Below are 24,521 nucleotides of genomic sequence, written 5' to 3' on the forward strand. Positions count from 1 at the left end.
GACCAGACTGGCCTCAAACAATGATCCACCTGCCTTTCCCTCCCGCGTGCTGGGATTAAAGACTTGCCTCATCATGCCCACCTCGAAAACTTTAATTTGAATTAACATCATTTTATTTTAACTTAGCGCCAAGCCAGTTTTAGTGAAAGACAGGAAAGCCAACATCGGAAGATGAGAGCACCTGGCAGCATTGCTCAGTTCTGGGTTCTGTCCCCAGCATGAGTCAGAGGAGGGAGAGAAGACAATGAAACCAGGAAGAGAGGCTTGGCTGCAGCTCTTGACAGAAAGGCGGGCCAGCTAGATGCCTCAGTGAACCCTCACCACCACGCCTGACAGCCCGGGTTGGACCCCTGGGTCCTACGTAGTAAAAGAAGAGTTATCTTCTGACCTGCACAAGTGCACTCTGATAGGGGAATACACGCACACACACACACACACACACACACACACACACCAAAAAAAGGGAGGACTGAGGGGCTTGGTTGTGATTTGGGGATCTTGTGTGTTAGGAAAGTATGGTGTGGTTGCTACTTAGTGGCATACTATTGGGTTTCCAGCTCTTGGGAGGTGGAGACAGGAAGATTGGGAGTTCAGAGTCGTCCTTGGCTGGTGTTTGAGTCCAGCATGGTCTTCATGAGAAAAGGTGTGGGGGGCTGGAGAGATGGCTTGGTGGCTAAGAGCACTTGGGACTCTTTCAGAGGACCCAGGTTCAGTTCCTAGCATACGTGTAGGGTGGCTTACAACCACCTGTACGTAACTCTAACTCCCAGGAATTCAACACCCTCTTCTGACCTGTACATACATGGCATATCCACATAAATTAAAATAATTGATAGAAAATGATAGAAATATCCTGTGGATATGATGGACTCTCCTGACTATGGAGACATCCCTGAAGGATGAGCTGATGTATCCCCACAATCTCAGCACTAGGGAGGATGGCTGTGAGCTGCAGGCCAGCCAGAGCTGCACCACGAGGTCCTGTCAGGTTGTGACCATGCACTAGACACTTTGCTAGTGCTAGACCAGTTGCTATGGCAACTGGTAGGAAAGTTGAGTCAAATAAAAACAGAGCAGCAGAGTCCTAAACAGTCTCCATAAAGTCCTTTTAGTAGACTGGTGTTCTTTTCCTTGGCCCTTGGGCACAGGATGCAGTTCCTACTTTTGATTTTTTGTTTTTGTTTTTTGTTTGTTTGTTTTATATATGTTGCTGTTTTGCCTGCATGTGTGTGCCTGTACAAAGGTGTCAGGAACTTGAGTTATAGACAGTTGTGAGCTGCCATGTGGATGCTGAGAATTGAACCCAGGACCTCTGGAAGAGCAGACAGTGCTCTTAACCTCTGAGCCACCTCTCCAGCCCCACAGTTCCATGGGCTAGTAAAGCTGCTTTGCAATTAACTTTAAATATGAAACAAAATGTGCTAGAACATCTTAATAACACAAGGCCTTCACCTTTAAGTCTTCCATGTAAAAACTGTAATTTTGGCCTCTCTGACCAGTTGGTGTCGTGGATAGAAGCACTTTAAAACTCACTCTTTGTCCCTTTCCCAGGGAAAGATGTAAATGCTTCCTTGGATCCAGGTGCTTTGGTGTAGAAAAACAGGACATTTGTGAAGATGCTATTGGCTGAACTTGTAAACAAGTGTTCTTTTACCATGAAATTCATTTTTCATGTAATATTCATTTTTGTATAAAACTTTGGTCTAAGGATCATTCTGCATACCTTGAATAGTCACAGTTCATTTGCATGAGGTATGTAAAGTAAAGTCATAAGATGAAATCTGTAATTGCAGGATTTATGTGTATGTTTGGAATGCTTGAATTTTTAACCTCTTGATCTCCACATTTCTAGATCGCTTTAGCGTCCTCTGCTGTTTGTCTTAAAAATATCAAACATATCTGTACAGAGAGGTATATAATAAGACACACTGTTACGGTTTTGTACACATATATAATATTTAGCTCCGCAAACTAGGTTATATTGGGGAGCATTACTCCTGAACCGACAGGGACTGGAAATGTGCCATTTGGTAAACATACAATAAGGTTCAGCTCAATTTTGCCTAATGTGTTTTTGTTGCTGTCTAGCAGTCAATGTAGAACGAAAAGACAGTGAAATGGTGGATGCAGAGGCTGTGGTGTGCTCTGGGTATGACTGACTGAGATGGCTATGCAGCTCTTGGTAAGCACAGTCAGGAACAAAGACAATTAGAAGAGCATTAAAAGATTTCTCAGTACACGGATCAGTAATTCCCTACAAGGCCGGAAGTGATGTGTGCTCCGTGGGCGACGGAGTGCTTGATAACCATGCATGAGGCACTGCATTCAGTTCCCAGTGCTACAGAAGTAACAGTACTTATTTACAATAGCATGCAGATGCTGTCAGTAACGAGTGTAAACCGCTTCTACAACTTGTTTACTCATAACGTGTTCATTTATAACTCAGTTTTATGAGTTTCTAAGTGATTTCCTCTTTGCAATTAAACCCGCCCTTTTCCTCATTATCTTTTAGTTCTTAAGACAGAAGAACCAGATAAGTCTCTATTGTGTATGTGTGTTTATATTGCATACATGTACACGGTGTGTTGGGGGTCCTGTTAATGGGGTTGTGCTAAGAAGTGTTGATCTGAGTGCACACACCTTGTGTGTCTGCTCTGTGACAGACATGCTGATGCAAGCATTTGGTTCAGGCGCAGCTGCTATGGTTGTGTTTGTCCATTTTCCATCAAAGTAGTGTTTGTTTTTATGGTGGAAAATGGAAGGTGCTATACTAACTTTGTTTGGCCAGCTTATTGTTTGACAAGCTTATGTTGGCATCGTTCTTATGTATCTCGCATATCGTATCAACGCTGTGTTTCTCTACTTTTGTGACGGTGTGTGCTTGAATTAAATTTCTAGAAGTATAAAGAAAAATCATTAAAATCTTGCTTGTCATACCGTCCTTTTGACAGAAATTTAAAGTGTTCACATGTAGACTATATGTATTAGTTAAATATGATTTTTAAAGTTGCTCTGTGGTGTTTTTTCTTATAGCTGTCACAAGATGAATGCAGAGGCACCTTATACAAATACAGACCTGAAGAAGTAGATATTGATGTGAGTATCTCTGGCTACCACAGCTCTCTTTGTAGACCAGGCTGGCGTTGAACTCAGCGAGGTCCTCCTGCCTCTGCCTCTCGGGTACTAGGATAAAAGGCGTGCACCAGGAATCCCACGTGTTTACTAAGAATGGTTAAAGATAAAGTACATTCCTGCAAAACGGAGGCAGAAGGTGGGAGGATTTGAGGAAGTTCCAGGCCAGCCTAGACAGGAGACTTTGTCTCAAATACACAGGTAGACAATAAATAAATAGTTTGCATTGGGGCAGTATGTGCCTGTAGTCTAAGATGGCATCCATGATTGTTAAGAGCGTTTGGAGACATGAGAGCTGATGAGCATACTGAACTAACTGTTCCTCTCCATGTGTTTATGGATTTGACTGCTGCTACTCTTTTCTTTTTTTTTTTTTTTTTTTCCTATGTTGAGGGAGGGTCTCACTATATAGACCTGACTAGGCTGTAACATGGAGAGATCTGTCTGCCTCTGTCCCCAGAGATTAAAGGCACGTGCCACATACCCTGGCCAAAAACTTTTACTTCAGGTGGTTCTCATTGAAATAAAAATGTCCTAAAGGGAGACAGTGTATGTGATCAGAGCATATTGTGTGGGAGGAAAAAATCCAATTAAAAGAATTAACTTTGCAAAGTTCTACTAGATATCCCACGACTGTTTTAAATAGATACCTTCCCCTTATTATGGGAAAGACTCTAAGTTCCTAACAATGGGCATCTTCTCTTGTAGGCCAAATTAAGCAGATTGTGTGAACAGGATAAAGTGGTCCGTGCCCTGGAGGAGAAGCTACAGCAGCTGCACAAAGAGAAAGTAGGGCAATTGATTACCTTTGCTGTGTACAGTCGATGTCGCTGCCTGTGCTGATTATGATGACACGGGTAGCCAGAGTAAGATGCATTAAGTCAGCGGTGCAGAGCATTCAGTGTAGTCCTCTTTGCTCCAACAGTACACGCTTGAGCAGGCCTTGCTGTCAGCCAGCCAGGAGATAGAAATGAACGCAGATAACCCAGCCTCCATCCAGTCTGTGGTGTTGCAGAGGGATGACCTGCAAAACGGTCTGCTGAGCACCTGTCGAGAGCTGTCCCGAGCCACGGCTGTGAGTATTGGGATTTTCCTAGGAGCACAGGACCTGGTGGCTCAGTGCTAGGGGACTGCGGCACGATGGTCACAGGGTTCAAGGCCTGCCCGAGTGGAGTGTCGGGAGCTGTCTTTGTGGGGCTGCAGTCGGAACCAGCCGAGCGGCCCCGGGTCCGTACCTGAGTGGGGGGAGTGTGGATGAGGGAAAGCCTGGCTATAGACGATAAAGAAAAGACAGACACAGAATAAAGGAGGGCAGGTCAGTCGATACTGGAATGCCACGAGTTTATTTTTCACCAATCTTATAAACCTTACCCAAAAAGGGGAGCATAGTATTATGTATACAGAACAGACTTTTCTTCCTCACTTATTCTAAGGGTCCGGTAACCACACCTTAGCTCTAGCTTCTTGTTCCCTAGCCTTGAGAGTCAGGGGTAGCCACACCTCAGATTCAGGTCTGTTGTTACTTAGACTAAGACTGCCAAACATCCTCCTGTAGCCACACCTTTGACCTTTAGGTCTTATGACTTGCTGAGGACAGTTTTGAACTCTCTGTCCTTGTGCCAAGAAGGAATGCAGCCATCTTTATGGGCACCCCAGTGGAGTGTATTTAAGGTCACCATGTGCAACTTATTGAGAATCTTTATTTTGTTTTGTTTTTGAGACAGGGTTTCTCTTTGTAGCTTTGGAGCCTGTCCTGGAATTAGCTCTGTAGACCAGGCTGGACTCGAACTCACAGAGATCCACCTGCCTCTGCCTCCCCAGTGCTGGGATCAAAGGTTTGCGCCACCAATGCCCAGCTGAGAAAATTTTTCTTACAAAAGAAAGAGGTGTGGCCATTTGGTCAGTGGTAGTGCCAGGCTTGGTACTGTGCTCTGATCCCAGCACTCAGAGAACCAGGCTTAGAGGCTACACTAAAAAAAAAAAAGTCATTTAAAGTGGGTGTGGTGGCCCATGCCTTTAATGCTAGCACTCCAGGAAGCAGAGGCAGACAAGTATCTGTAGATCTGAGGCCAATCATGGAGAGACCCTATCTCAAAAAAGAAAAACAAGAAGAAATATTAGAGTCTTTTGACTTTTCTCAGTGCTTTAAGCTGGTCTATCTTTAAAACTGTTATCACAACAGATGTTTACTGTCCAAGCAAAAGAACTTAGAGCTGTAAGACCAGCCTGTGGCTGTGTCGTGAGATCTTATGTCTGAAGAAGTAAAAGGAGGAAAGATCAATTCTTGCTGGTATACTTATGTTTAGGAACATAAAGAACAAAGGGCAGCCTTTTTCTATAATTCGAATCTTAGCCTTTATGAGATGGATATCCACTGTAGTGGGCAGATGGGAATTCTGTTTTTCTTTTTCTTTTAATTTTTGAGGCAAGGTCATGAGAAAAAATTCTTAGGTATGTTAAAATGTATTTCATTAGCCAGGCGGTGGTGGCACACACCTTCAATCCCAGCACTCGGGAGGCAGAGGCAGGCAGATCTCTGTGAGTTCGAGGCCAGCCTGGTCTACAGAGCAAGTGCCAGGACAGCTTCCAAAGCCATAGAGAAACCCTATCTCAGAAAAAAAAGAAAAAGAAAGAAATAAAATCTGAGTATATGTTTTAAGTAGATTGGTAGACAACTTTTTATTCAGAACCAATTTCTATATTCAGATAGAAATCTGCTGGAGCCAATAATGAGACCAATAGTCACAGTCAGGCAAACTGGTCAGTGTTTTATTTCTTCCAGGGAATACTGATCCAGGTCCCTGCAAATACGTCCAGGCACTCTCCCGCCACACTACACATTCCTCAGCCTAGCTAAGTTACCAGGAAGCCCTTGCTTCTGACTCAACCTTCCAAACAGCAGGAACTACAGTCATGTATTGCCAAGCCCAGCTTTTTTATGTTTTTCAATATACTCTAGATGTGGTGAGGCACATACTTATGATACCAGCCCTCTGCAAGCTGAGACAGGAGGATCATTGCAAGATCAAGTCCAGCCAGGGTTAAGGAGCTGGAGAGATGGGTCAGGGCTTGAGAGCACTGGCTGTTCTTCCAGAGGACCCGGGTTCAATACCCAGCACCCACACAGCAGCTCACAGCTCTCTGTAACTCCAATTCCAGGGGATCCAGCATCCTCACCCAGCATACATACAGGCAAAACACCAATCAACATGAAATAAAATCGATAATTAAAAAAGGGAAAAAAGGGATCGTTTACTTCACTTCTTCCTAGTGACCTCAGTCCGGTCCCCAGCACCCTGTCAGGCTGCTCATACCTGCATGTAACTGCAGTACCCATGTGCTGGTTCACAGACATCCATGACTCCGTTTCCAAGGGATCCCATGCCCTTTTGTGACCCTGCGAGCACCAGGAATTCATACCCGCAAGCAAGCAAGCTCTCACACACATAAAGTCAGTCAGTCTACAAAGGTGTTTTCAAGAAAACATGGCTGGAGCCGGGCGTTGGTGGCACACTCCTTTGATCCCAGCACTTGGGAGGCAGAGGCAGGTGGATCTCTGTGAGTTCGAGGCCAGCCTGGTCTACAGAGTGAGTTCCAGGACAGGCTCCAAAGCAACACAGAAACCCTGTCTCGAAAAAATGAAGGGGGGGGGAAGGAAAGGAAACATGGCTGGACTTTTAGCCTTGGCTCACAATCAAAAGCAAAGAAACTTAAGGACCGCCAGTGCTGGAGAGGCCGTGAGGAGCCTTACCCACCATTGATGAGGGGTAATGTCAGTGTGTGAATGTCAGTCGTGAGGTTCTTGAAAACAGGGCTAAAGAGTCGGCATCACTACTTCAGGTCTGTATTCCTGGTTCAATTCCTAGCATCCATGTGGGGTGGTTTACGTTTGTCTGTAGCAGCAGCTCCGGGAGTTCTGATGAGGTCTTCTGAATTAGCTGATGGTCCAGCTGTACCGATGCACTCCTGGGTGTCTCCCCAGAGACGCATGCTCTTCCAGCGTTACTACCGACAGCCACAAGAGCTAAGGGGTGGAACCGGCCTAGGTGTGCATAATCGATTAGTATGGATTTTTAAAAAATATATCATGGATTGTTTTGCAGCCATAAAGAAAAATTAAATCATGATGTTTGCAGAAAAATAGATGAAGTGGAAGAGATATGTTACATTAAGTAAAATAAGCCAGACTCTGAAATAACACTGCATGCTTTCTCTGAGTGAATTGAGCCTTGAAAAAGAGGAAAGCATAGAGGAGAGTGGGTTATAACCATTTCCGTTTCAGTGATGGAGGTGTAACTCAATAAAACACTTGCTTACCATGTTCTTGGCCTCGTATCTCCAGCGCTGCCAAAAGTTATTTTTTATTTTGCCCAAATAAGCCATCCAATTTTCTGACATCTTTTGAGGTTTTAAGTATACTGATAATGCCATTAAAGCTTGGGTCCCCTTTAAAATAATGAATATTTTGACTTTAGGAGCTGGAACGAGCCTGGAGAGAATATGACAAGTTAGAGTATGACGTGACTGTCACCAGGAACCAGATGCAGGAACAGCTTGATCGCCTTGGGGATGTGCAGGTAGGACAGGCAGTCTGCTCACAGCGAGTTTCTGTAGCCTTGGCGGGTTCATACTCGCCCGAACGTCTTCCGTGTCAGGGTCCTTCGTCCCCTACAAAGTGCCGTCTCTGTGTTGTACCACACCCTAGTGAGCCCTGAAGGGCTTGCAATTCTTGCTTTTTCCCTGGCACTGTGCTCCCCGGCATTAGCTCAGCTCTCAGCATTGTGCACCTCTGTAAATGTGGTGCAGAGTCCTTCACAAGTGACTCTGACGGCTGATACAGAATTGTTCGTTGTACGTATTGTTTTCCTCTGGGAAGTCGCACCTGTAGCTCTTGCGCATGCTGGGGTTATAAATGTGCCCCACCAGCCCTATTTATCAAATGTTTATTTTCCTTGGGACTGGAATGATGACTCAGCACTTCAGAGCACTAGCTGCCCCTTGAGACTCCCACACTGAACAGCACTCGGCCACCTGTAACCCTGAGCCCGGGGAGGGGAGCCAGTGTCCTCCTCTGACCTCCGAGGGTAGCCGTATATGTGACATACACACCATCTTACTGTTCTGTTGCTGTGGGGGACACCATGACCAACACAAACGCTTACATAAAGGAAGCATTTAACTGGGTATTTCCTTACAGTCCCTGCCCACCTACTGGAAGCAGACAGACATATATTTGAATGCTTACATCAGAGTGGAAATGTTTGACAAAGATGAGGAGGTGTGGCTTTGTGGGTGGGCGGGCGGGCTGTGAATTTTCCTGAGCCCACACCAGGCTCGGTCTCTCTCTCTCTCTCTCTCTCTCTCTCTCTCTCTCTCTCTCTCTCTCTCTCCCTGTTGAACGGGGTATAAAGCTCTCAGCCACTGCTTCAACTGAGTCATCATTCCAGCTCCCAAGGAAAATAGTCTTTCCTTGCAAGGGTCATAGAGTTGTAACAAGTCTTGAAAAACTGTGTGATTTTAGCCTAAAGGTGTGATATGGAATATTAAAAGTAAGAAAGAATTACCAGGGTAGAATAAAAGTTGTGATTGGATGTTTGTCTTGCAAACACATTTATTTACTCTGTCGGCCTAGTGTTTTTATGTTCTAGAATTTAAGCAGTAGTCAGGAGCCCTTGTGCTCAGGATATGCCCCATGCCTTTCAATGAATCACGAAACATCAATGAATCACGAAACATCAAATACTATTGGGCCCTACATGGTAAGGTTGGGAGGAGGTGACCCTGGGCATTGAAAAATACTAAGTACCCGCTGTACCATTGAGCTGCTCTGGTCTGCACCTGCGCTGTAACTGCTGAAACAATGACACAGTGGTTACTCATCCTTGAATCCAGTCCCGGGGTTGTGCTGTGGTTTGCATGCTGGGCAAGCACACTGCCTACCACTGAGCTGCAGCCCATTGTGGCTAGTATTGGAATGGACCTGTAGGCAAGGGAGCCCATGGAGAACCTTCTGTGGCTTTCCTTCTCTCCCCAGGGACTTGTGTTTGTCTTGTTTTAACTTAGGAATGGTAAGTTTTTGTTGTCTCTTCATCTTCAGGTTGTAGTCCCGTCTAAGACTGTGCTGTCCTGGGATCACCAATGACAGCAAAGCACCCCGTAGCACAGGGGAACTAAGTTTTGCTCTCTGTGCTTTGCGGCATCATGGACTCATGTGTATTGTCCTAAATACCCTTCAGACCTAACCCTCTGAGACTCTCTTCATCGTGTAATTAGTGTGACATAACTTTGACTTTTTTCCCTAACTTATTGTTGAATTAGTTGTTTTCCTGTCGCTGTGATAGGAAACCCTGACAAAAAGCGACTTAGAAGAAAGGGTCTATGCTTTGGCTCACAGTTCCTCAGGGACAGAGCTCATCATAATGGGGAAGGCACAGCAGAGATATCTGGATGGAGGCTGCCTGCCGTCCTGAGAGAGAGAGAACTCAGAGCACCACAGTAACCTCTCCATCTTTACTGATAGAGTGAATCGGCAGGAATTCAACGGGCACAGATTCAAAAGGAACTTTGGAGAATTCAAGATGTCATGGAGGGGTTGAGCAAACACAAGCAGCAAAGAGGCTCCTCAGAAACAGGTGGGTCGGTTTTGTGCGTGTGTGTGCCTGCTTGTGTGTGTGTGTGTGTGTGCGCGCGCGCGTGTGTGCGTGTGCATGTATGTGTGCATGTGTGTGCCTGCTTGTGTGTGTGTGTGTGTGTGTGCGCATTCACGCACTCGTTTAACTGCAAAGACATAGTCAAATCTGTCACCCTGTCATCTTACTGGAGCTCGTCATCTGACAACAGTCACTCTGTGCCATTGAATGGGCACATAAGTTAATAAACTAGAGGCAGTCGTTTGGGCAGCCACAGCCAGCCACAGCCTTGTTGTGTGTCTGTGAGTCTGACAGCACTTAGATTGAGCAACCCTGAGCTTCTGAGTCTTCTCAGTGGAAAAGGGGAAGGCGATGTCACACCTCTGTTTCCTTTTGCTTTCCCTCTTTAGAATGTCTTTTATTTGTTCTTTGGTTGGACCTTTCATACTTGTACACAAGGTGTCTTGACCATGAACTCCAGCGACCCTCATAACGCCACCTTCGTGTCTTTCCATGTTTCCAGCCCCTAGGTCCAGTTGGTGCTGCTGCTGTCAGCGTGCTGACTGATCCTGATGACACACACACACACACACACACACACACACACACACACACACACACACACACCCCGTGTGATTATAGCTGGCTGCGACATTGTACTCACTAACTGCTCTTTTCCTCTTCCATATCGGAGAACACGTGCAGTTTCTGGAGTACTGTTTGGGTACTGTCTGTAAGTCCTTTTGTAACAGGCATCGTTAGGCATGAACGTACTTGCTGGCACTCACTGGGTTCCATGTTGTAAGAAATTAGTGCATTCCCCATTCTAAAGGGTAGAGCCCAATTGTTGTTCGCATGCCCTTTATCCCAACACTCAGGAGGCAGAAGCAGGCAGATCTCTGTGAGTTCAAGGCCAGCCTGGTCTACAGAGGGAGTGTTCGAACCCTGTGTGGAAAAACCAAAACGGAAAAGAGAAAAGAAAGAGAGGAAGAAAGAAAGAAAGCCTATCACCGGTAACCCTAGCACTAGGGAAGCTGAGGCCGGGTACTGCCTTGAGTCTGAAGCCAGCCTAAGTTAGTGGCGGGTAAGCTTAAGCTCCTTAGCAAAACCCTGGAAGTACAGTAGAGGTGTGGGGAGAATAGTGTGAAGACTTCATGGAAAGTAAGTGAGGGCAGGCCGGTGAGAAGTCTCAGTGGTGAGGGCAGGCCGGTGAGAAGTCTCAGTGGTGAGGGCAGGCCGGTGAGAAGTCTCAGTGGTGAGGGCAGGCCGGTGAGAAGTCTCAGTGGTGAGGGCAGGCCGGTGAGAAGTCTCAGTGGTGAGGGCAGGCCGGTGAGAAGTCTCAGTGGTGAGGGCAGGCCGGTGAGAAGTCTCAGTGGATAAGGACTGGAGACCTGAGTTTGATTCCTAAGACCCAGGGGGTAAAAGGACAGAACGGCCTTCTGAAAGCTGTCCTCTAACTTCCAAATGTGCGCTCTGGAACATGTGTGCACACAAAATAAATACATTTAACTTAACATTTTTATACAAAGTAACCTAGCCAAGCCGATTCCCCCTGTGGGTTTAGAAAGGTATCCTTAGCTAAGTAGTTATGTTTTCTAATTTCCCCAGTAGGTCTGGCAGGATCAAAGCAGTTCTCAGCAGTTAAGTACAAAAGCGAGGTAAGTTTGGTTTGTTTTTTTTTTTTTTTTTTTTTTTTTTTTTTTAGCTGACTACAGATGTTAACTAGTGAAATTAAAAATAGTTAAATCTTCTCTATTCCTAAAATAAGTATTTTTCAGCCTGCCTGGGGTAGTCCTGATTTACCTGTAATCCTAGTACTTGGGAGGTTGATTCAGGAGGATGGCATGTATGGGCTACATAGCATGACTCTATCTCAGGAAAAAGAATGAGAAAAATAGAAATGTCTTTTAAATATATTTAAATTATTTTCACTGACTTAGTAATTTGCTGTCTCAGTAATTTCTAACATGATTTTTCTTCCTTAAATGCAAAAATCAAATTAGTGACTACTTTTCATCTATTAGAGATTTAGCATTACTGTACTTTTCTGAGTAATGTGAATATTTGTCATGGCTTCTTATATTTGATAACACTTATAAGGTGGTTGGTAGATAAAGTTGGCTTGGTCATCATGCATGCCATAGAGAAATTATAATAACAAAGAGACACTGTCAACCTAATTGAAAGAAGTCTGTGGCCTTGAGTGAGTATTCTTTAAAAAGCCAAAAAGAAATTTTTTTCCTCTCAAAATCATCAAAAATATATAATAGTAAGATTTTTTTTTTTTTTTTTTTTTTTTAAGCCAGCTTTTTCCCCCAGTGTTTCAGTGAACACAGTAATTTCACACAGCAATCTGTCTGGGTAGGTAAATCCACCCCGTAAGTGTAGGAGAAAACACTTAAAACCCCGTGATTTTCTACCTCGCAAAACTGTTTTGGTGTTCCAATGTGAGGCTTTTGGCTTGGCAGTGTCCCTTTAATCATGTTAGAGTAACTGTAAGTTAACATAGGCAATGAAAACAGTTTGGAAATGCTTAACCCAATCTGCTTGTCTAAATAAGGTGACTATTCTACAATCTTTAGGAAGAGGAAGTAGTCCCACCTCGGCCTCCACTTCCTCGGTCTTATGACTTTACAGAGCAGCCTCCCATAATCCCCCCTCTGCCCAGTGATAGCAGCTCCTTGCTCTGTTATAGCAGGGGCCCCGTGCATCTGCCTGAAGACAAGAAGGTGCATCAAGTTCAAGGATATCCAAGAAATGGATCTCACTGTGTAAGTGGCTGGGTCAGCCACAAAGTGATTTTACATACCCACTCGTTTTTTGAGAATTAATTTATTTCATGCTCCAGCTTATTTTTGCTATAACTCCATTTTTTTTAGCTCATGCTTTTTCGTTTGCGTATAACATTACCCTTTGGTTTTTTTTTCCAGTGTACATTTCCTCATTTTACTTTTTCATATTCTCATAATTTTAATATTTCATTACTCATAAATTGGTTACTTTACACATTCTGATCAACCCATGTTTTAAACTCCCCATTTTCAGAGTGTTAGAGGCACATGGAATGTTTAGATCTGAAAATAGCAAAATAGCCAGATGAGTGGGAGGTGGGCAGTTGAGGAAAACCATGCAAGACGCCGGCTCTGGCAAGGAGCAGGGTTCGCTGGGATTGAAAATGAGGCTTCGGTGAGCCAGTGAGGAGGCTGTCACAGGCATGAACATTACGGGACCTAGAATTAGGTGGGTGAATTATGAGGTCAAGGCCACCCTGAGCTATAATATAGCAAGACCCCGTCTCCAAAAGAAGAGCAACAAAAATGGATCTTACATCATTATTGAGAAATACAAAGTATTCTCTGACAGGCGTTTAGTTTGGGGTGAACCTTACTCAGTCTTAATTCTAAATGAAAATATATTGGATTGTATGGTTATTTTTAGACCTCAGTTTGGCCATGATAAAAGTGTGTCTTTGAGCCAGGGGTGATGGCAGCGGTCTGTCATTCCAGCTTTCAGAGAGGCAAATGTAAGAGAATCATGACCAAACCAACCTAGACTGGGCAGCCTCAGAGAGAGAGAGGGAGGGGGGAGGGGAGAGAGAGAGAGAGGATACATGCCTGGGAGGTCAAAAGGATCAGGAGGTCAAGGCCAGTCTGGTCCATATGAGACTGGCCTTCGAAGGATGACTTTGAGTAATAAAGTATATGCAGAGAGCTAGAGAGGCAGCTCATGGTTTAAGAACACTTGCTGCTCTTGCAGCCGATCCCAGGTTTGGTCTGCACACTGTGCATAGCAGTGTGCACAGCCACCTGGAATCCAACACCTTTTTTATGGCCTCTGTGGACACCAGGAACACCTAGAAACCTGCAGCCAAAGCACTAATATAAATAAATCTTTAGAGTGAATGCAAGAACCTTGGTTCAATCACTATCCACGGAAGAAAACAAAATTTTTCCCTGGGAATACTGCTCTTAATTCTAAAATAGTAAATTTTATGAACTAAAACTCTTCCTAAGACAGGAAAAACTAAACTTTGAATTACTCCTTCTACTCCGTTTTCATGTGGCATGTATTGTGTTATATATATATATATCATAGTTGGGCCTTTGTAATTTGCAAATGTATTTGACAGTTGAGCCCAGGACCTTGCAAATGCTAGGCAAGACTCCTACCTAGTTGAGGTGCACAGTGTACAGGGAACGTGTAGCTTTTGTTGTTGCAATCACATGTCTTCCGTTCAAGGGTCCAGATTACAGACTCTACAAGAGTGAGCCAGAATTGACCACAGTGGCCGAAGTTGATGAGTCTAATGGTGAAGAAAAGTCAGAACCGGTTTCTGAGACGGAATCTCCGGTTGTTAAAGGTCAGCGTTCACGGCATTTTATCTCCCTCTGTGTTTTACTTTGTCCTCAGATGTTTTGGTATACATTTGTACCCAGTACCTACCTAAGTCCACAGTCTCATATCTGAGATCTTGGGGATCTCTCTGAGCTTCCCGATTAAAACTTGTTTTGAGCCGGTGTGGGTGCCAGGTCAGTGTAGTCTATGTGGTGAACTCGAGGTCAGCCAGAGCTATGTACATAGTGAGACCATGTCTGAGGGAGGGAGGGAGGGAGGAGGGAGGGAGGGAGGGACAGAGGGAGGGAGAGAGAGAGAGAGAGAGAGAGTGAAAGAAATGCTTTGACCCAGACATGATGGCACAAACCTACAGGAGGACTGCTATGACTTTGTGACCAACTAGGGCTACTTAGCATGACTCTGTCTCAAAAAAAATAAAGGGGCCAGAGAATTGGCTCAGTGGTTAAGAGCACTCGTAGGTGTTGAAGACCTGCGTTCAACTCTGAACACCTACATGGCAGCTCACATATAGTGATCTATTAAGTCACGCTTTAATAAATCATAAATAGTAAATCACTACACTCACACCCTCTGTAACTCCAATTCTAGAGGATCCAAACTCTCTTGTGACCTCTGAGGGCACCAGGCACACACATGGTGCACATGCAAACATGTACATTAAATAGTCTGAAAAGATGTGTTTTTAAAGAAATTAAAGTAAGAAGAACCAGGCAAGAGAGTCACCATTAGGGATGGTGTAATGACTTGGTGATTAAGAGTGCTTGCTGTTCTTCCAGAGGACCTAGGTTTGGTACCCAGCACCCACATCAAGCAACTCACAACCACCTGTAATTCCAGCTCCAGGAGATTCCAACACCCTCTTGTTGCCTACAAGAGCACTGGCAAGTGCACATGAATGTGTGTGTGTCTGTGTGTGTGTGTATGTGTGTGTGTGTGCATGTGCGTGCACGCTCAAGTCACAGCAAGCAGCTTTCCTGAGGAACTTTGTCTTGTCCAGCTGACTGGCAGGCCATTAGGATCGCTTCTTATAGGGAGGGCAGCGGTATGCCATGGCCAGCCTACCGACTACATACTAATGGGACAGGATTTAGACGGCTCTGTTGGAGGCTGTCTTGGCAGTATGTCATCCCTGCCTGCGTCTCCATTCTTGGGCCCTGCAGTTCCAGTTTTTGCTTTTACTAGCTGCTGCTTAGGAGGGAGGCTCGTCTGCATGTAGACATATCATCCTTTCCGTCTCCCTCCCCCTCCCCCCTAGTGCTGGGTGGGGCTGGGATCCAGGACGTCAAGCAGGCTGTGCAAAGCTCTTCCACTCTGCTGCTTCACCAACCTTTGGTCTCCTTTGAAGACATTTGATGGGCTTTTGCATGAAGGAAATCAGTAATATCAAATTGCATTATAACAAACCATTTTTATCTCTTTTGTTTTAATGTTTTCTGTGTGTGCATGCGTGCATGCATGTCAAGGCATGTGTATGAAGGTCAGAGATGTTGTCCTCACTTTAGAGACAAAGTCTCTGGGTTTTCTGTTTGTTTGTTTTCTGTTGTATGTGCTAGGCTAGTTGGTCCCTGAGCTTCTGGGAATTCTCCTGCATCAGCCCCTCATCTGTGCATAGGAGTGCTGAGATTACAGATGTACACTATGGCATCGGGCATGTGTGCATACATGCCCTGTCACTCTTGTGGAGGTCAGGGGACAACTTTGTAGAATCAGTTCGTTCCTTCGACTTTTCTGTGGGTTCCAGGGATTGAACTCGGGGCACCAGACTTGCATGGCAAGCACTTTTATCCACTGAACTGTCTGCCCTCCTGTCTTTCCTTTTCTTTCAGATAGTTTCAGTCTAGCCCAGGCAACCTGGAACTCAAATGGAGCTGCCAGGAGGGAGGGGCGCCTCCTCTTGTCTTTCTGCGGAGGGCATTTGCTTTGCAGCAGGGAGAGGGATGCTTTTTTCTGCATCCCGCCAAACCTTTGCAGTGGGCTGCTGTGAGACCCCTGTCTGTTGATAAGGAAACAGTAGGCTGGGTAGAGTTCTACAGGTGTTCACTATGGACAGGAACTGAGAGGAGGCGTTCCCAGTAGTCTGCTCCTTTAGGCTCACTGCCGCTCTGCAGTGGCGGAAACGGCAATAGCAGCAGCCCACAGGACAGAGGCCATTCCCTGCAGCTGTAGACCACAGAGTGTGCGTGTTAGTGAGTGCTGGACAGGAAGGACGGCCCTGCCTCCTGGCCTCTACAGACCAGAAGTTCAGCTGCCCCGGGAAGGTGCTGGAGCATGGGAGGCTGATGCTCTCTGCGTGGGTGGCCTCTGCATGATCTGTATATGGACTTAACACCCCCGTGGTTTTTCCTCAGACACAGTTGGTTTTCACACTTACAGTGACAGATTCACTAGAACTTGTCATCCAACTTAGAGCTTGGTGTTGGTCTTGAACACCTCACTGTGTGGTCCTCAGCTTCTCTTGCTCCATATTCCCCTTCCTTGGGCCCGTCTCACCTTTTCCAGCCCCTGGAATGGGCTTGGACTCACAGCACAGCAAGGTTCATGCCAGGCTGGTCTTCCTGTTGCTTTTCAGATGTTAAAATGAATTAGGACTCATTTTGTTTTGCTCTTGTTTGGATCTGGCGGGACTGGGTATGGGACCTCACGCATGCTTGGCAGGGTCTTTACTGAGCTTATTCCCATGTGTGCTCCAGGGTTAGGGTGCCCACGGAGCCCATGGCAGTTGGATTCCTCCAGTTCTCGAGGTACAGGTGATTGTTAGCCGTGTGATGTACATGCAGGGACCTGAACCCAGGTCCCTAAGAGGACAATATGAGCTCTTAACCACTGATCTGTCTTGATACTGAGTTGTCCCACTTACATTCCTGGTATAAACCCCATCATTACAGCGCTGTTGGCACAAAACACAGCTCTTGTTCCCACATTCACATTTGTTTATTCTGGACTACACATGCGTGACACACATGGAGGAACACAAATTCATGTCCCCAGCACCCATGCCAAACAGCTCACCTTCACCAACAACTTCAGTGGCAAGGGATCTGATGCCTTTGGCCTCCATGAAACTCACCTGCACATACACACACACACACACACACACACACACACACACACACACACACAGAGTTAAAAGTATAATCAATTAATTTTTTGAGATGTATTTTTCTTTGTTTCCATGCATGTATGTTTCATACTTGTGGGTGCCCTCAGAGATCAGGATAGCAGGCAGAATCCCTTACAGCTGGACTTGCAGGCGGCTATGAGCTGCCTGGCTCGAGTGTTGAGGACTGAACTCCAGTCCTCCACAACAGCAGGAAACACTCAGCTGCGGTGCCATCTCTCCAGCTTCAGCCCTCTGCAAGAGGCAGATCTGTCTGCTTGTGCACCCAGAGCTGCTGTGACCTGGTGTCAGGCAGAGCACTGTTCGTGGATTAGCCTCCAGTGAAGTACGCCAGAGGTGTTCTGTGGAACTTAGCCTGCCTTAACTTTCAGGGTCCCACTTTCCCGTTGGAGTTCCTCTGAGAACGAAGTCACCCACGCCGGAATCCTCGACAATAGCTTCTTACGTGACCTTGAGGAAGACGAAGAAGGTGGAGCTAAAAACGGTACAGAGATGAGCGCCAGGCTCTGCTCCCGCTGCTGCGAGCTTTGGGTTTTGTAGAGTTCCATTAGGAACACAGCCTTCTGTACAGTTACCACAGTTAGAACATCAGCCCTTCACAGGACAGCCCATCAGTCCAACATAAGTCTTGGTCCACAGTTGGGCTGCACAGTGAGACCCTGTCTTTAAAAAAAAAACATACCCCAGGGCCTGGTGGAACTGCTCGTGATCATACCTGCTCAGGAGACCGAAGTGCGCTTTAAGTTTAGGCTAGCCTGGATTATGTAAGACCCTGTCTCAAAATATCCCCCAGATAGATAGATAGATAGATAGATAGATAGATAGATAGATAGATAGATAGATAGATAGATAGATAGATAGATAGAAAGAATTGTGACATAAAACTAACAGCTATGGCCGGGCGGTGGTGGCACACGCTTCTGATCCCAGCACTCGGGAGGCAGGTGCATCTCTGTGAGTTGGATAGGCTCCAAAGCCACAGAGAAACCCTGTCTCAAAAACTAACTGCTATGTATCAACATCGATGTTGTAGCTGTGGCGCTGAATTACAGTTGTTAGAATATTTGTGAAGTTTCCTTGTTAACCGAATAATGTCTTAGGGTGTTTTCTTAACTAGTCACTTGACGGTGATGTGTAACTAAAAACATTACATGCTCTTAAAATGAAAGAAGTTCCTGTTATGTAGGTGTTCTGCCCCACCTCACTCCTCCCCCATCTCTCCTAGGCTGAGTTTTCTTTCATTTTCTGTTTCTAAGATATGGGGTAACTTTATTCAGGGAAGCCACACCATTTATTGGTTTGGTTTCTTTGTTTTGTTTTGTTTTGTTTTCCGAAACAGGGTTTCTTCCTGTAGTCCTGACTGTCTTGTAACTCACTCTGTAGACCAGGCTGGCCTCAAACTCAGAGATGCCCCTGCCTCTGCCTCCCAAGTGCTGGGCTACCACCACCAGGCCCCCCCCTTTATTTAGTTATCCATTTATGTTTAGTGACACAGGGCTCAATACGTAACCCAAGCTAGCCTCAAATGTACAGTACTCCTGCTTCAGCCTCCTAAGGCATCCCTACACCGTGTGTGTGTGTGTGTGTGTGTGTGTGTGTGTGTGTGTGTGTGTGTGTGTGTGTGTGTTAGGCCAGAGGTCCACACAGCGTGTGAGCTCCAGAGGTCTTCCTTCCCTCACCCAAGCCCTGGGATTTCAACAGCCTGGGGCCTGTGCAGCTAGGCCAGGACTCTGCCACAGGCTGTGTCCTAACCCTGCTTTTGTTGCTATTTTTCTTTTTGGTCTCCTATGGCTCAGGTAGCTGAGTGAGGCTGGCCTCAAACTTGTGATCCTCCTGCCTCAGACTCCCCAAGTACTGGATGATATGCCTGAACTGGTTTTTTGGTTTTCTTTTCTTTTCTTTTTTTTTTTTTTTAAACTAAAAAAAGCAGTACCCTCTCTGTGCCTTCTTCTCTGTTTCTCCGTATTTGTAGCTCCTGTCTCGTTCTCTCCATCATTGCCCACATCAGGACCAGTCAACCACTTATGATGCCCTCTGACGTTCCCTTATGGGCATTCAAGTCTCCACTTCTGATTTTTGAAAACAGAAATAAGTAACTGTACTGATTTTATTAAGATGATAGTTTTCAGAAGCATTTGTTTTTGAGATGACATCTCCTGTAGTCCAGTCTTGCTTTGAGCTCTGAGTAGCTGAGGATGACCTGGGTCCTCCTGCTTCCTTCCGAGTCCTCCCAGCATTCCTGTAGTCCAGTCTTGTTTTGAGCTCTGAGTAGCTGAGGATGACCTGGGTCCTCCTGCTTCCTTCAGAGTCCTCCCAGCACTGGGCTGATAAGCATGCAGCTGGATCAGGGAATCCAATTCATGGCCTAACATGGGCTATGCAAGCACTCTATCAACATCAGGACATCTCCTGTGTGTGTGTGCATGCGCGGGTGTGTTATGTATGCATGGGTGTGTGCGCACGCTCGCGTGTGTGCGTGTGTTCACAGACTTGTTTTTAATCTTAAGGAAAGACCGAGAAGTGCTGTGGAACAGCTCTGTCTGGCTGAAAGTACTCGACCCAGGATGACCGTGGAAGAGCAAATGGAGAGAATCCGGAGACACCAACAGGCCTGCCTGAGGGAGAAGAAAAAGGGACTGAATGTCATCAGTGCATCCGACCAGTCACCCTTCCAGAGTCCTTCGAGTGTGAGGGATAACCCTTTGCGGGTTACTCAGGTATGCTGACTTCTGATGGAGTTGCTTCTGGTTATTCTTATATGTCAGTCCTTTCTATTTGTTCATTAAGAAAAACAACTTAGTCTGCTACTGCAGAGGAAGGAGCCAGCCTGGCAGCAGCAGAAGCCCATGGCCGTTTTCCTGCTGTTCTGGCTCACTAAGTACTCACCATGGAACCATGGAACCACACCCCAGCCCTCAATTAAAGGTTTTATTTTGAGACAAAAACCTCAGAAATTGTTTGGAATGTCCTTGATCTCATTCTGAAGCCCAAGCAGGCGTGTGTGTGTGTGTGTGTGTGTGTGTGTGTGTGTTTAAGAAGCAATCTATTTTACATATCAACACCCAACAACAATCCCCTCCCCCCACGTTTCTCTTGCCCTGGTCTCCCCTGTAGCCACCATTACAAACTTGTATCACAAGACCCAGCTAAGGTCATAGGTAAAGCTAACCTGTAGACAGATTTTTCTATGAGCCACCAGGTCACAAATAATGACAGAGACTTATTGTTAATTATGAAAGTGTGTCCTGTAGCTCTTATAGCATAAGTTAGTCCATTTATATTAATCTACATCTTGCCTCGTGGCTTTCACCTCTCCTGCATTTTGCATCTCCTGTTTCCTGTCTGTGTGCTCTGCTGTCTCTCCCCGGCTAGAGTCACCGCCCCCTCTCTGTCTCTCCTCTCCTCTCCCCTTTCTCCCTGGGTGGGCATGCCCACAACACAGACAGACAGAGAGGACAACTTGAAGGAATTGGTTCTCTCCCTCCAACTGGGCTCCAAGGATTGAACTCAGGCTGTCGGGCTCGGCAGCCAGCACCCTCAGCCACTGAGCCATCTCTGGCTACTTTTCCTTCATCCCCGCTAGTTGCCTTGAGGCTGAGATGTGTGCCTGGGACTGAACGCAGAGTTTTCGCGACCCTCCTCCCTCCGCTCCCAAGCCACCACGCACAGCCTCTTTGTGTCTCGCCTTGCCTTTAGTGAGGGGTGGGAGGGATGCACAGGCCTCTCCCCAGATAACCGAAAGTGACCGTGAGCTCCCTATCCCTTGCCGCTCTCGTGAACTGTGCCAGCAGCCACTCTGTATTTTCAGACACAGTCTCACTGATTGTCCGGGTGTCGCTGCTCCGACTGTGCAGCCGGGTGGTCCTGTGCTAGCCTGGGTCACAAGCAGACACCCATCACCGCTGCTTCAGCTGCGACTCACAGACAGAGACTTACACATTTGATAGGTTTAGTAGTTCACCATAGAGCTAGCTCTTTCTACGGTTTGATTTTTATAATAGTAAGCTCTGGTGGCTTATTAAGATAAAAATAGCCCGGAGCTCAAGAGAGGAGAGCCGCTGGGCAGTGGTGACAAGCCTTTAATCCCAGTACTTGGGAGGAAGAGGCAGATGGATCTCTTTGAGTTCAAGGCCAGCCTGGTCTACAGAGCAAGTTCCAGTACAGCCAGGGCCACGCAATTAAACCCTGTCTCAAAAAAAAAAAAAAAAAAAGAGAGCGAGCAGAAGGAGAGAGAGCCAACATAGCTGGTGGTTGCTCTTAGACCGCTGTGGCTTCGCTTTCTCGGCTGTAAGCTGAGTTCTCCGCAAACGTGAAATGCCCTGGCCCAGTTGACTTGTTAGTGTGGTGAACACTGGAACCAAAAGCCGCCCAGGGCACCAAATGGTTTGCCTGGCTGCAGCCCATCATTGAGGGGAGCCGAGGCAGGAACTGAGGGCAGGGGCTTGAAGTAGAAAAGGGGGAGGGGGAGGCTAGAGAGAGGTTAAGAGCATTGACTGCCCTTCTAGGGGTGCTGAGTTCAATTCCCAGCACCCACATGGTGGCACACGGCCATCTATAATGAGATCTGGTGCTCTTTTCTGGCATGCAGAGCACTCATACGTAAAATGTAAATAAATAAATTTTAAAAACACACACAAGAAAGCAGGAGTACAGTAAGAGGGTTCAGAGGTTAAGGGTACCCGCTGTTCTTCCTGAAATCCCAGGTTCAGTACCCAGCACCTACATGAAACACTTCACAACCACCTGTAACGCCAGCTCCAGGGGATCCGACACCTCTTCTGGTTCCACAGGACACATAAATAAATAAACACAGCAAATCCAACAACAAAATTGCTTTAAAGCTAGGCAGTACAAGCAGAGAGCTCTAAATCTCAGCCTATACTCAGGAGGTGTAGGCAAAGGATCACAGTTTCCCCACTAACCTGGGCTACATAGAAAATCCATCTATAATTCTACCCAGTCATGAAGCCGAGGCAAGAGACTCCCTACGAGTTCATGGCCAGCCTGAGCTACCTAGAGAGTTGTGGGCCAACCTGGAACGAGACCCTGATTCAAAACAATACCTGAAAATATAAGTACATGGATAAAAATGTCATCCGTCTTTTGGGCAGACTCTAAGGAGGGACAATAACATCAAGGAGCTGGACCCCGTCCACAGAGAAAATGACGTAAAGCTGGACAGCGAAACCCCAACAGCAGAAGCTGTGCTACCAGAAGACGCTGGACCCCAGAAGGCAGACCTCGGCAGGAAGGTAGAAGTGACAGCTACTGCCGAGTGGTGGGCCCTTGGGAGAGTAGACCAGGGGAGCTGAGGTGTGCTTTTCCGTGAGAGAGCTCTAAATCTCAGTGAGATGATGCATCTCCTTTAATTCGACTGATGGATTCACCACATGGAAATACCACCCGATAACTGCATCAGCAAAGTGTAGCATCTCTTTGTATGAATGACTTCATGCATACTACCGGGAAATAATGTTAACATTCTTAATATACTCGAATCTAGACTTATCCACAAATATTTCTGGTAGTGTATAATTTGGTTGTGTAATTTTTAATCAGTGTGATCATTTCAGCTTTACTGACATTACACATGGCAGGAATGCTCTGAAAAGCACTTTTTCTTACTTTGCAGCTTAAAAGAACGGAAAGTATTTTCTACGAAATGCTCTTCACACCTGAGCCAAATGGAATAAAGTCTGAGGGAGTGATGGATACAGAAAGGCATAAAGATCAGACACTCGAAGATGATCCATGCAGGTAAGAGCTAAAGAAGAAAGGGATTGACCCTTCAGAAAGCTGTGGGGCTGTCTTGTGATTTGTTTTAATTTTGTGTGTATGAGTGTTTTGCCTGAATGTAGGTATGGACACTGTGTGTGTGTGTGTGTGTGTGTGTGTGTGTGTGTGTGTGTGTGTGTGGTGCCAGTACTGGATTTAACAGATGATTGTGACAGACCTCATGTTCTCCGCAAGAACAGTCATTGCTGTGCCTCTGCAGCTCTGCTGTGTGACCCTCTAGTAGCAGTGAGCTAAGCTAGGTTCGGCCATTGTCAGGGGGCAGAGGCAGGTGGATCTCTGAGTTTGAAGCCAGACTGGTCACAGAACAAGTTCCCGCATATGCAGGGTTATAAAGAAAAACCCTGTCTCAAAAAAAAAAAAAACAAATACCTGGCTGGTGGTGGCATGCACCTTTGATCCCAGCACTAGGAGGCAGAGGCAGGTGGATCTCTGTGAGTTCGAGGTCAGCTTGGTCTGCAGAGCTAGTTCCAGGACAGCCAAACAAAGCTACACAGAGAAACCCTGTCTCAAAAAAAGTAACAACAAAACAAAACAAGGCTATCTTCTGGATCAGAAGTAGGCTTTATGGGTCTACAGAAATGAGTTAGTTGCTTACTGTACAAACAGGAGGGCATCCGTTCAGATCCCGTGGGTGCACATAAAAACCAGGACAGCGGTGCACACCTCTATACTGTGGGGGGCTGTGCAGAGACAGTGAGTCCCAGAGGCTCTTGCACCAACCAATCTAGCCAATCCAAGAGCCCTGTGTGCAATAAAGGGACCCCAGCTCAGAAAATACAGGGGGGGCAGCAGAGGAAGGGACAACCACCTCTGCCCACCACACACCTGCATGCGCACACAAGCATGTGCACATCACACACCACACACACATACACAGTAAGGTGCTATCTGGTGGGGGCTGGAGAGATGGCTCAGTGGTTAAGACTGCTCTTCCAGAGGACCCAGGTTCAATTCCCAGCACCCACATAGCAGCTCACAACTCTCCGTAATTCCTGTTACTGTTCAGGGTCCCAGCAGACCCAACAACTAGGGCAAAACACTAATGCACATAAAAAAAAAAAAAATTAAAAAAGAAAAATGTATCTGGCAGAGAATATAGACCTTTTGGGATCCCCACCAAACAATCCCAGCATGGCATTGTAAGAGATTCAGGAGCATTTTGGAGCACTGACTCGATAAATAATGGTGTTAAAGTATTAAACCCACACGCTAGGGGCTGGAGACATGGCTCAGCAGTTAAGAGCACAGGCCACTCTTATGAAGGACTCTGGTTGGATTCCCAGAATGTACATGGTGGCTCTCAGCTGTTTGTAACTCCACTTCCAGGGAATCTGATGCCCTCTTCTGGCCACTGTGGGTATTGCGCATATATATGGTGTGCAGATAATACAGGAAGACAAAGCACCCATACATATAAAACGAAAATTTAAAACAAAATGCTGGTTTAGGGCGTGAAGTCTTCATCTGAGGGAGGTGTAGCTGGAACACAG

General features: G+C 46.1%; 1 protein-coding gene across 12 annotated transcripts in view; it reads left to right on the forward strand.

Annotated features, from left to right (window-relative positions):
- The window catches only part of Plekha5 (pleckstrin homology domain containing A5), a 152,784-nt gene that overhangs the window by 122,415 nt on the left and 5,848 nt on the right, over positions 1–24,521 (forward strand). For 5 of the 12 annotated variants that reach the window (XM_051173414.1, XM_051173418.1, XM_051173416.1 and 2 more), the window contains 12 exons: positions 3,034–3,096; positions 3,841–3,921; positions 4,058–4,207; positions 7,608–7,709; positions 9,653–9,764; positions 11,370–11,419; positions 12,344–12,532; positions 14,001–14,121; positions 17,607–17,719; positions 19,743–19,952; positions 22,347–22,487; positions 22,868–22,992. In XM_051173414.1, the coding sequence (XP_051029371.1) occupies positions 3,034–3,096; positions 3,841–3,921; positions 4,058–4,207; positions 7,608–7,709; positions 9,653–9,764; positions 11,370–11,419; positions 12,344–12,532; positions 14,001–14,121; positions 17,607–17,719; positions 19,743–19,952; positions 22,347–22,487; positions 22,868–22,992 (1,457 nt within the window). Of the gene's footprint in view, positions 1–3,033; positions 3,097–3,840; positions 3,922–4,057; positions 4,208–7,607; positions 7,710–9,652; positions 9,765–11,369; positions 11,420–12,343; positions 12,533–14,000; positions 14,122–14,893; positions 15,028–17,606; positions 17,720–19,742; positions 19,953–22,346; positions 22,488–22,867; positions 22,993–24,521 lie in introns of those variants that run through there. The other 7 variants (XM_051173415.1, XM_051173417.1, XM_051173420.1 and 4 more) reach the window with 5 other exon arrangements.

This window comes from Phodopus roborovskii, unplaced genomic scaffold, assembly GCF_943737965.1.
Source record: "Phodopus roborovskii unplaced genomic scaffold, PHOROB, whole genome shotgun sequence".
NCBI lineage: Eukaryota > Metazoa > Chordata > Mammalia > Rodentia > Cricetidae > Phodopus > Phodopus roborovskii.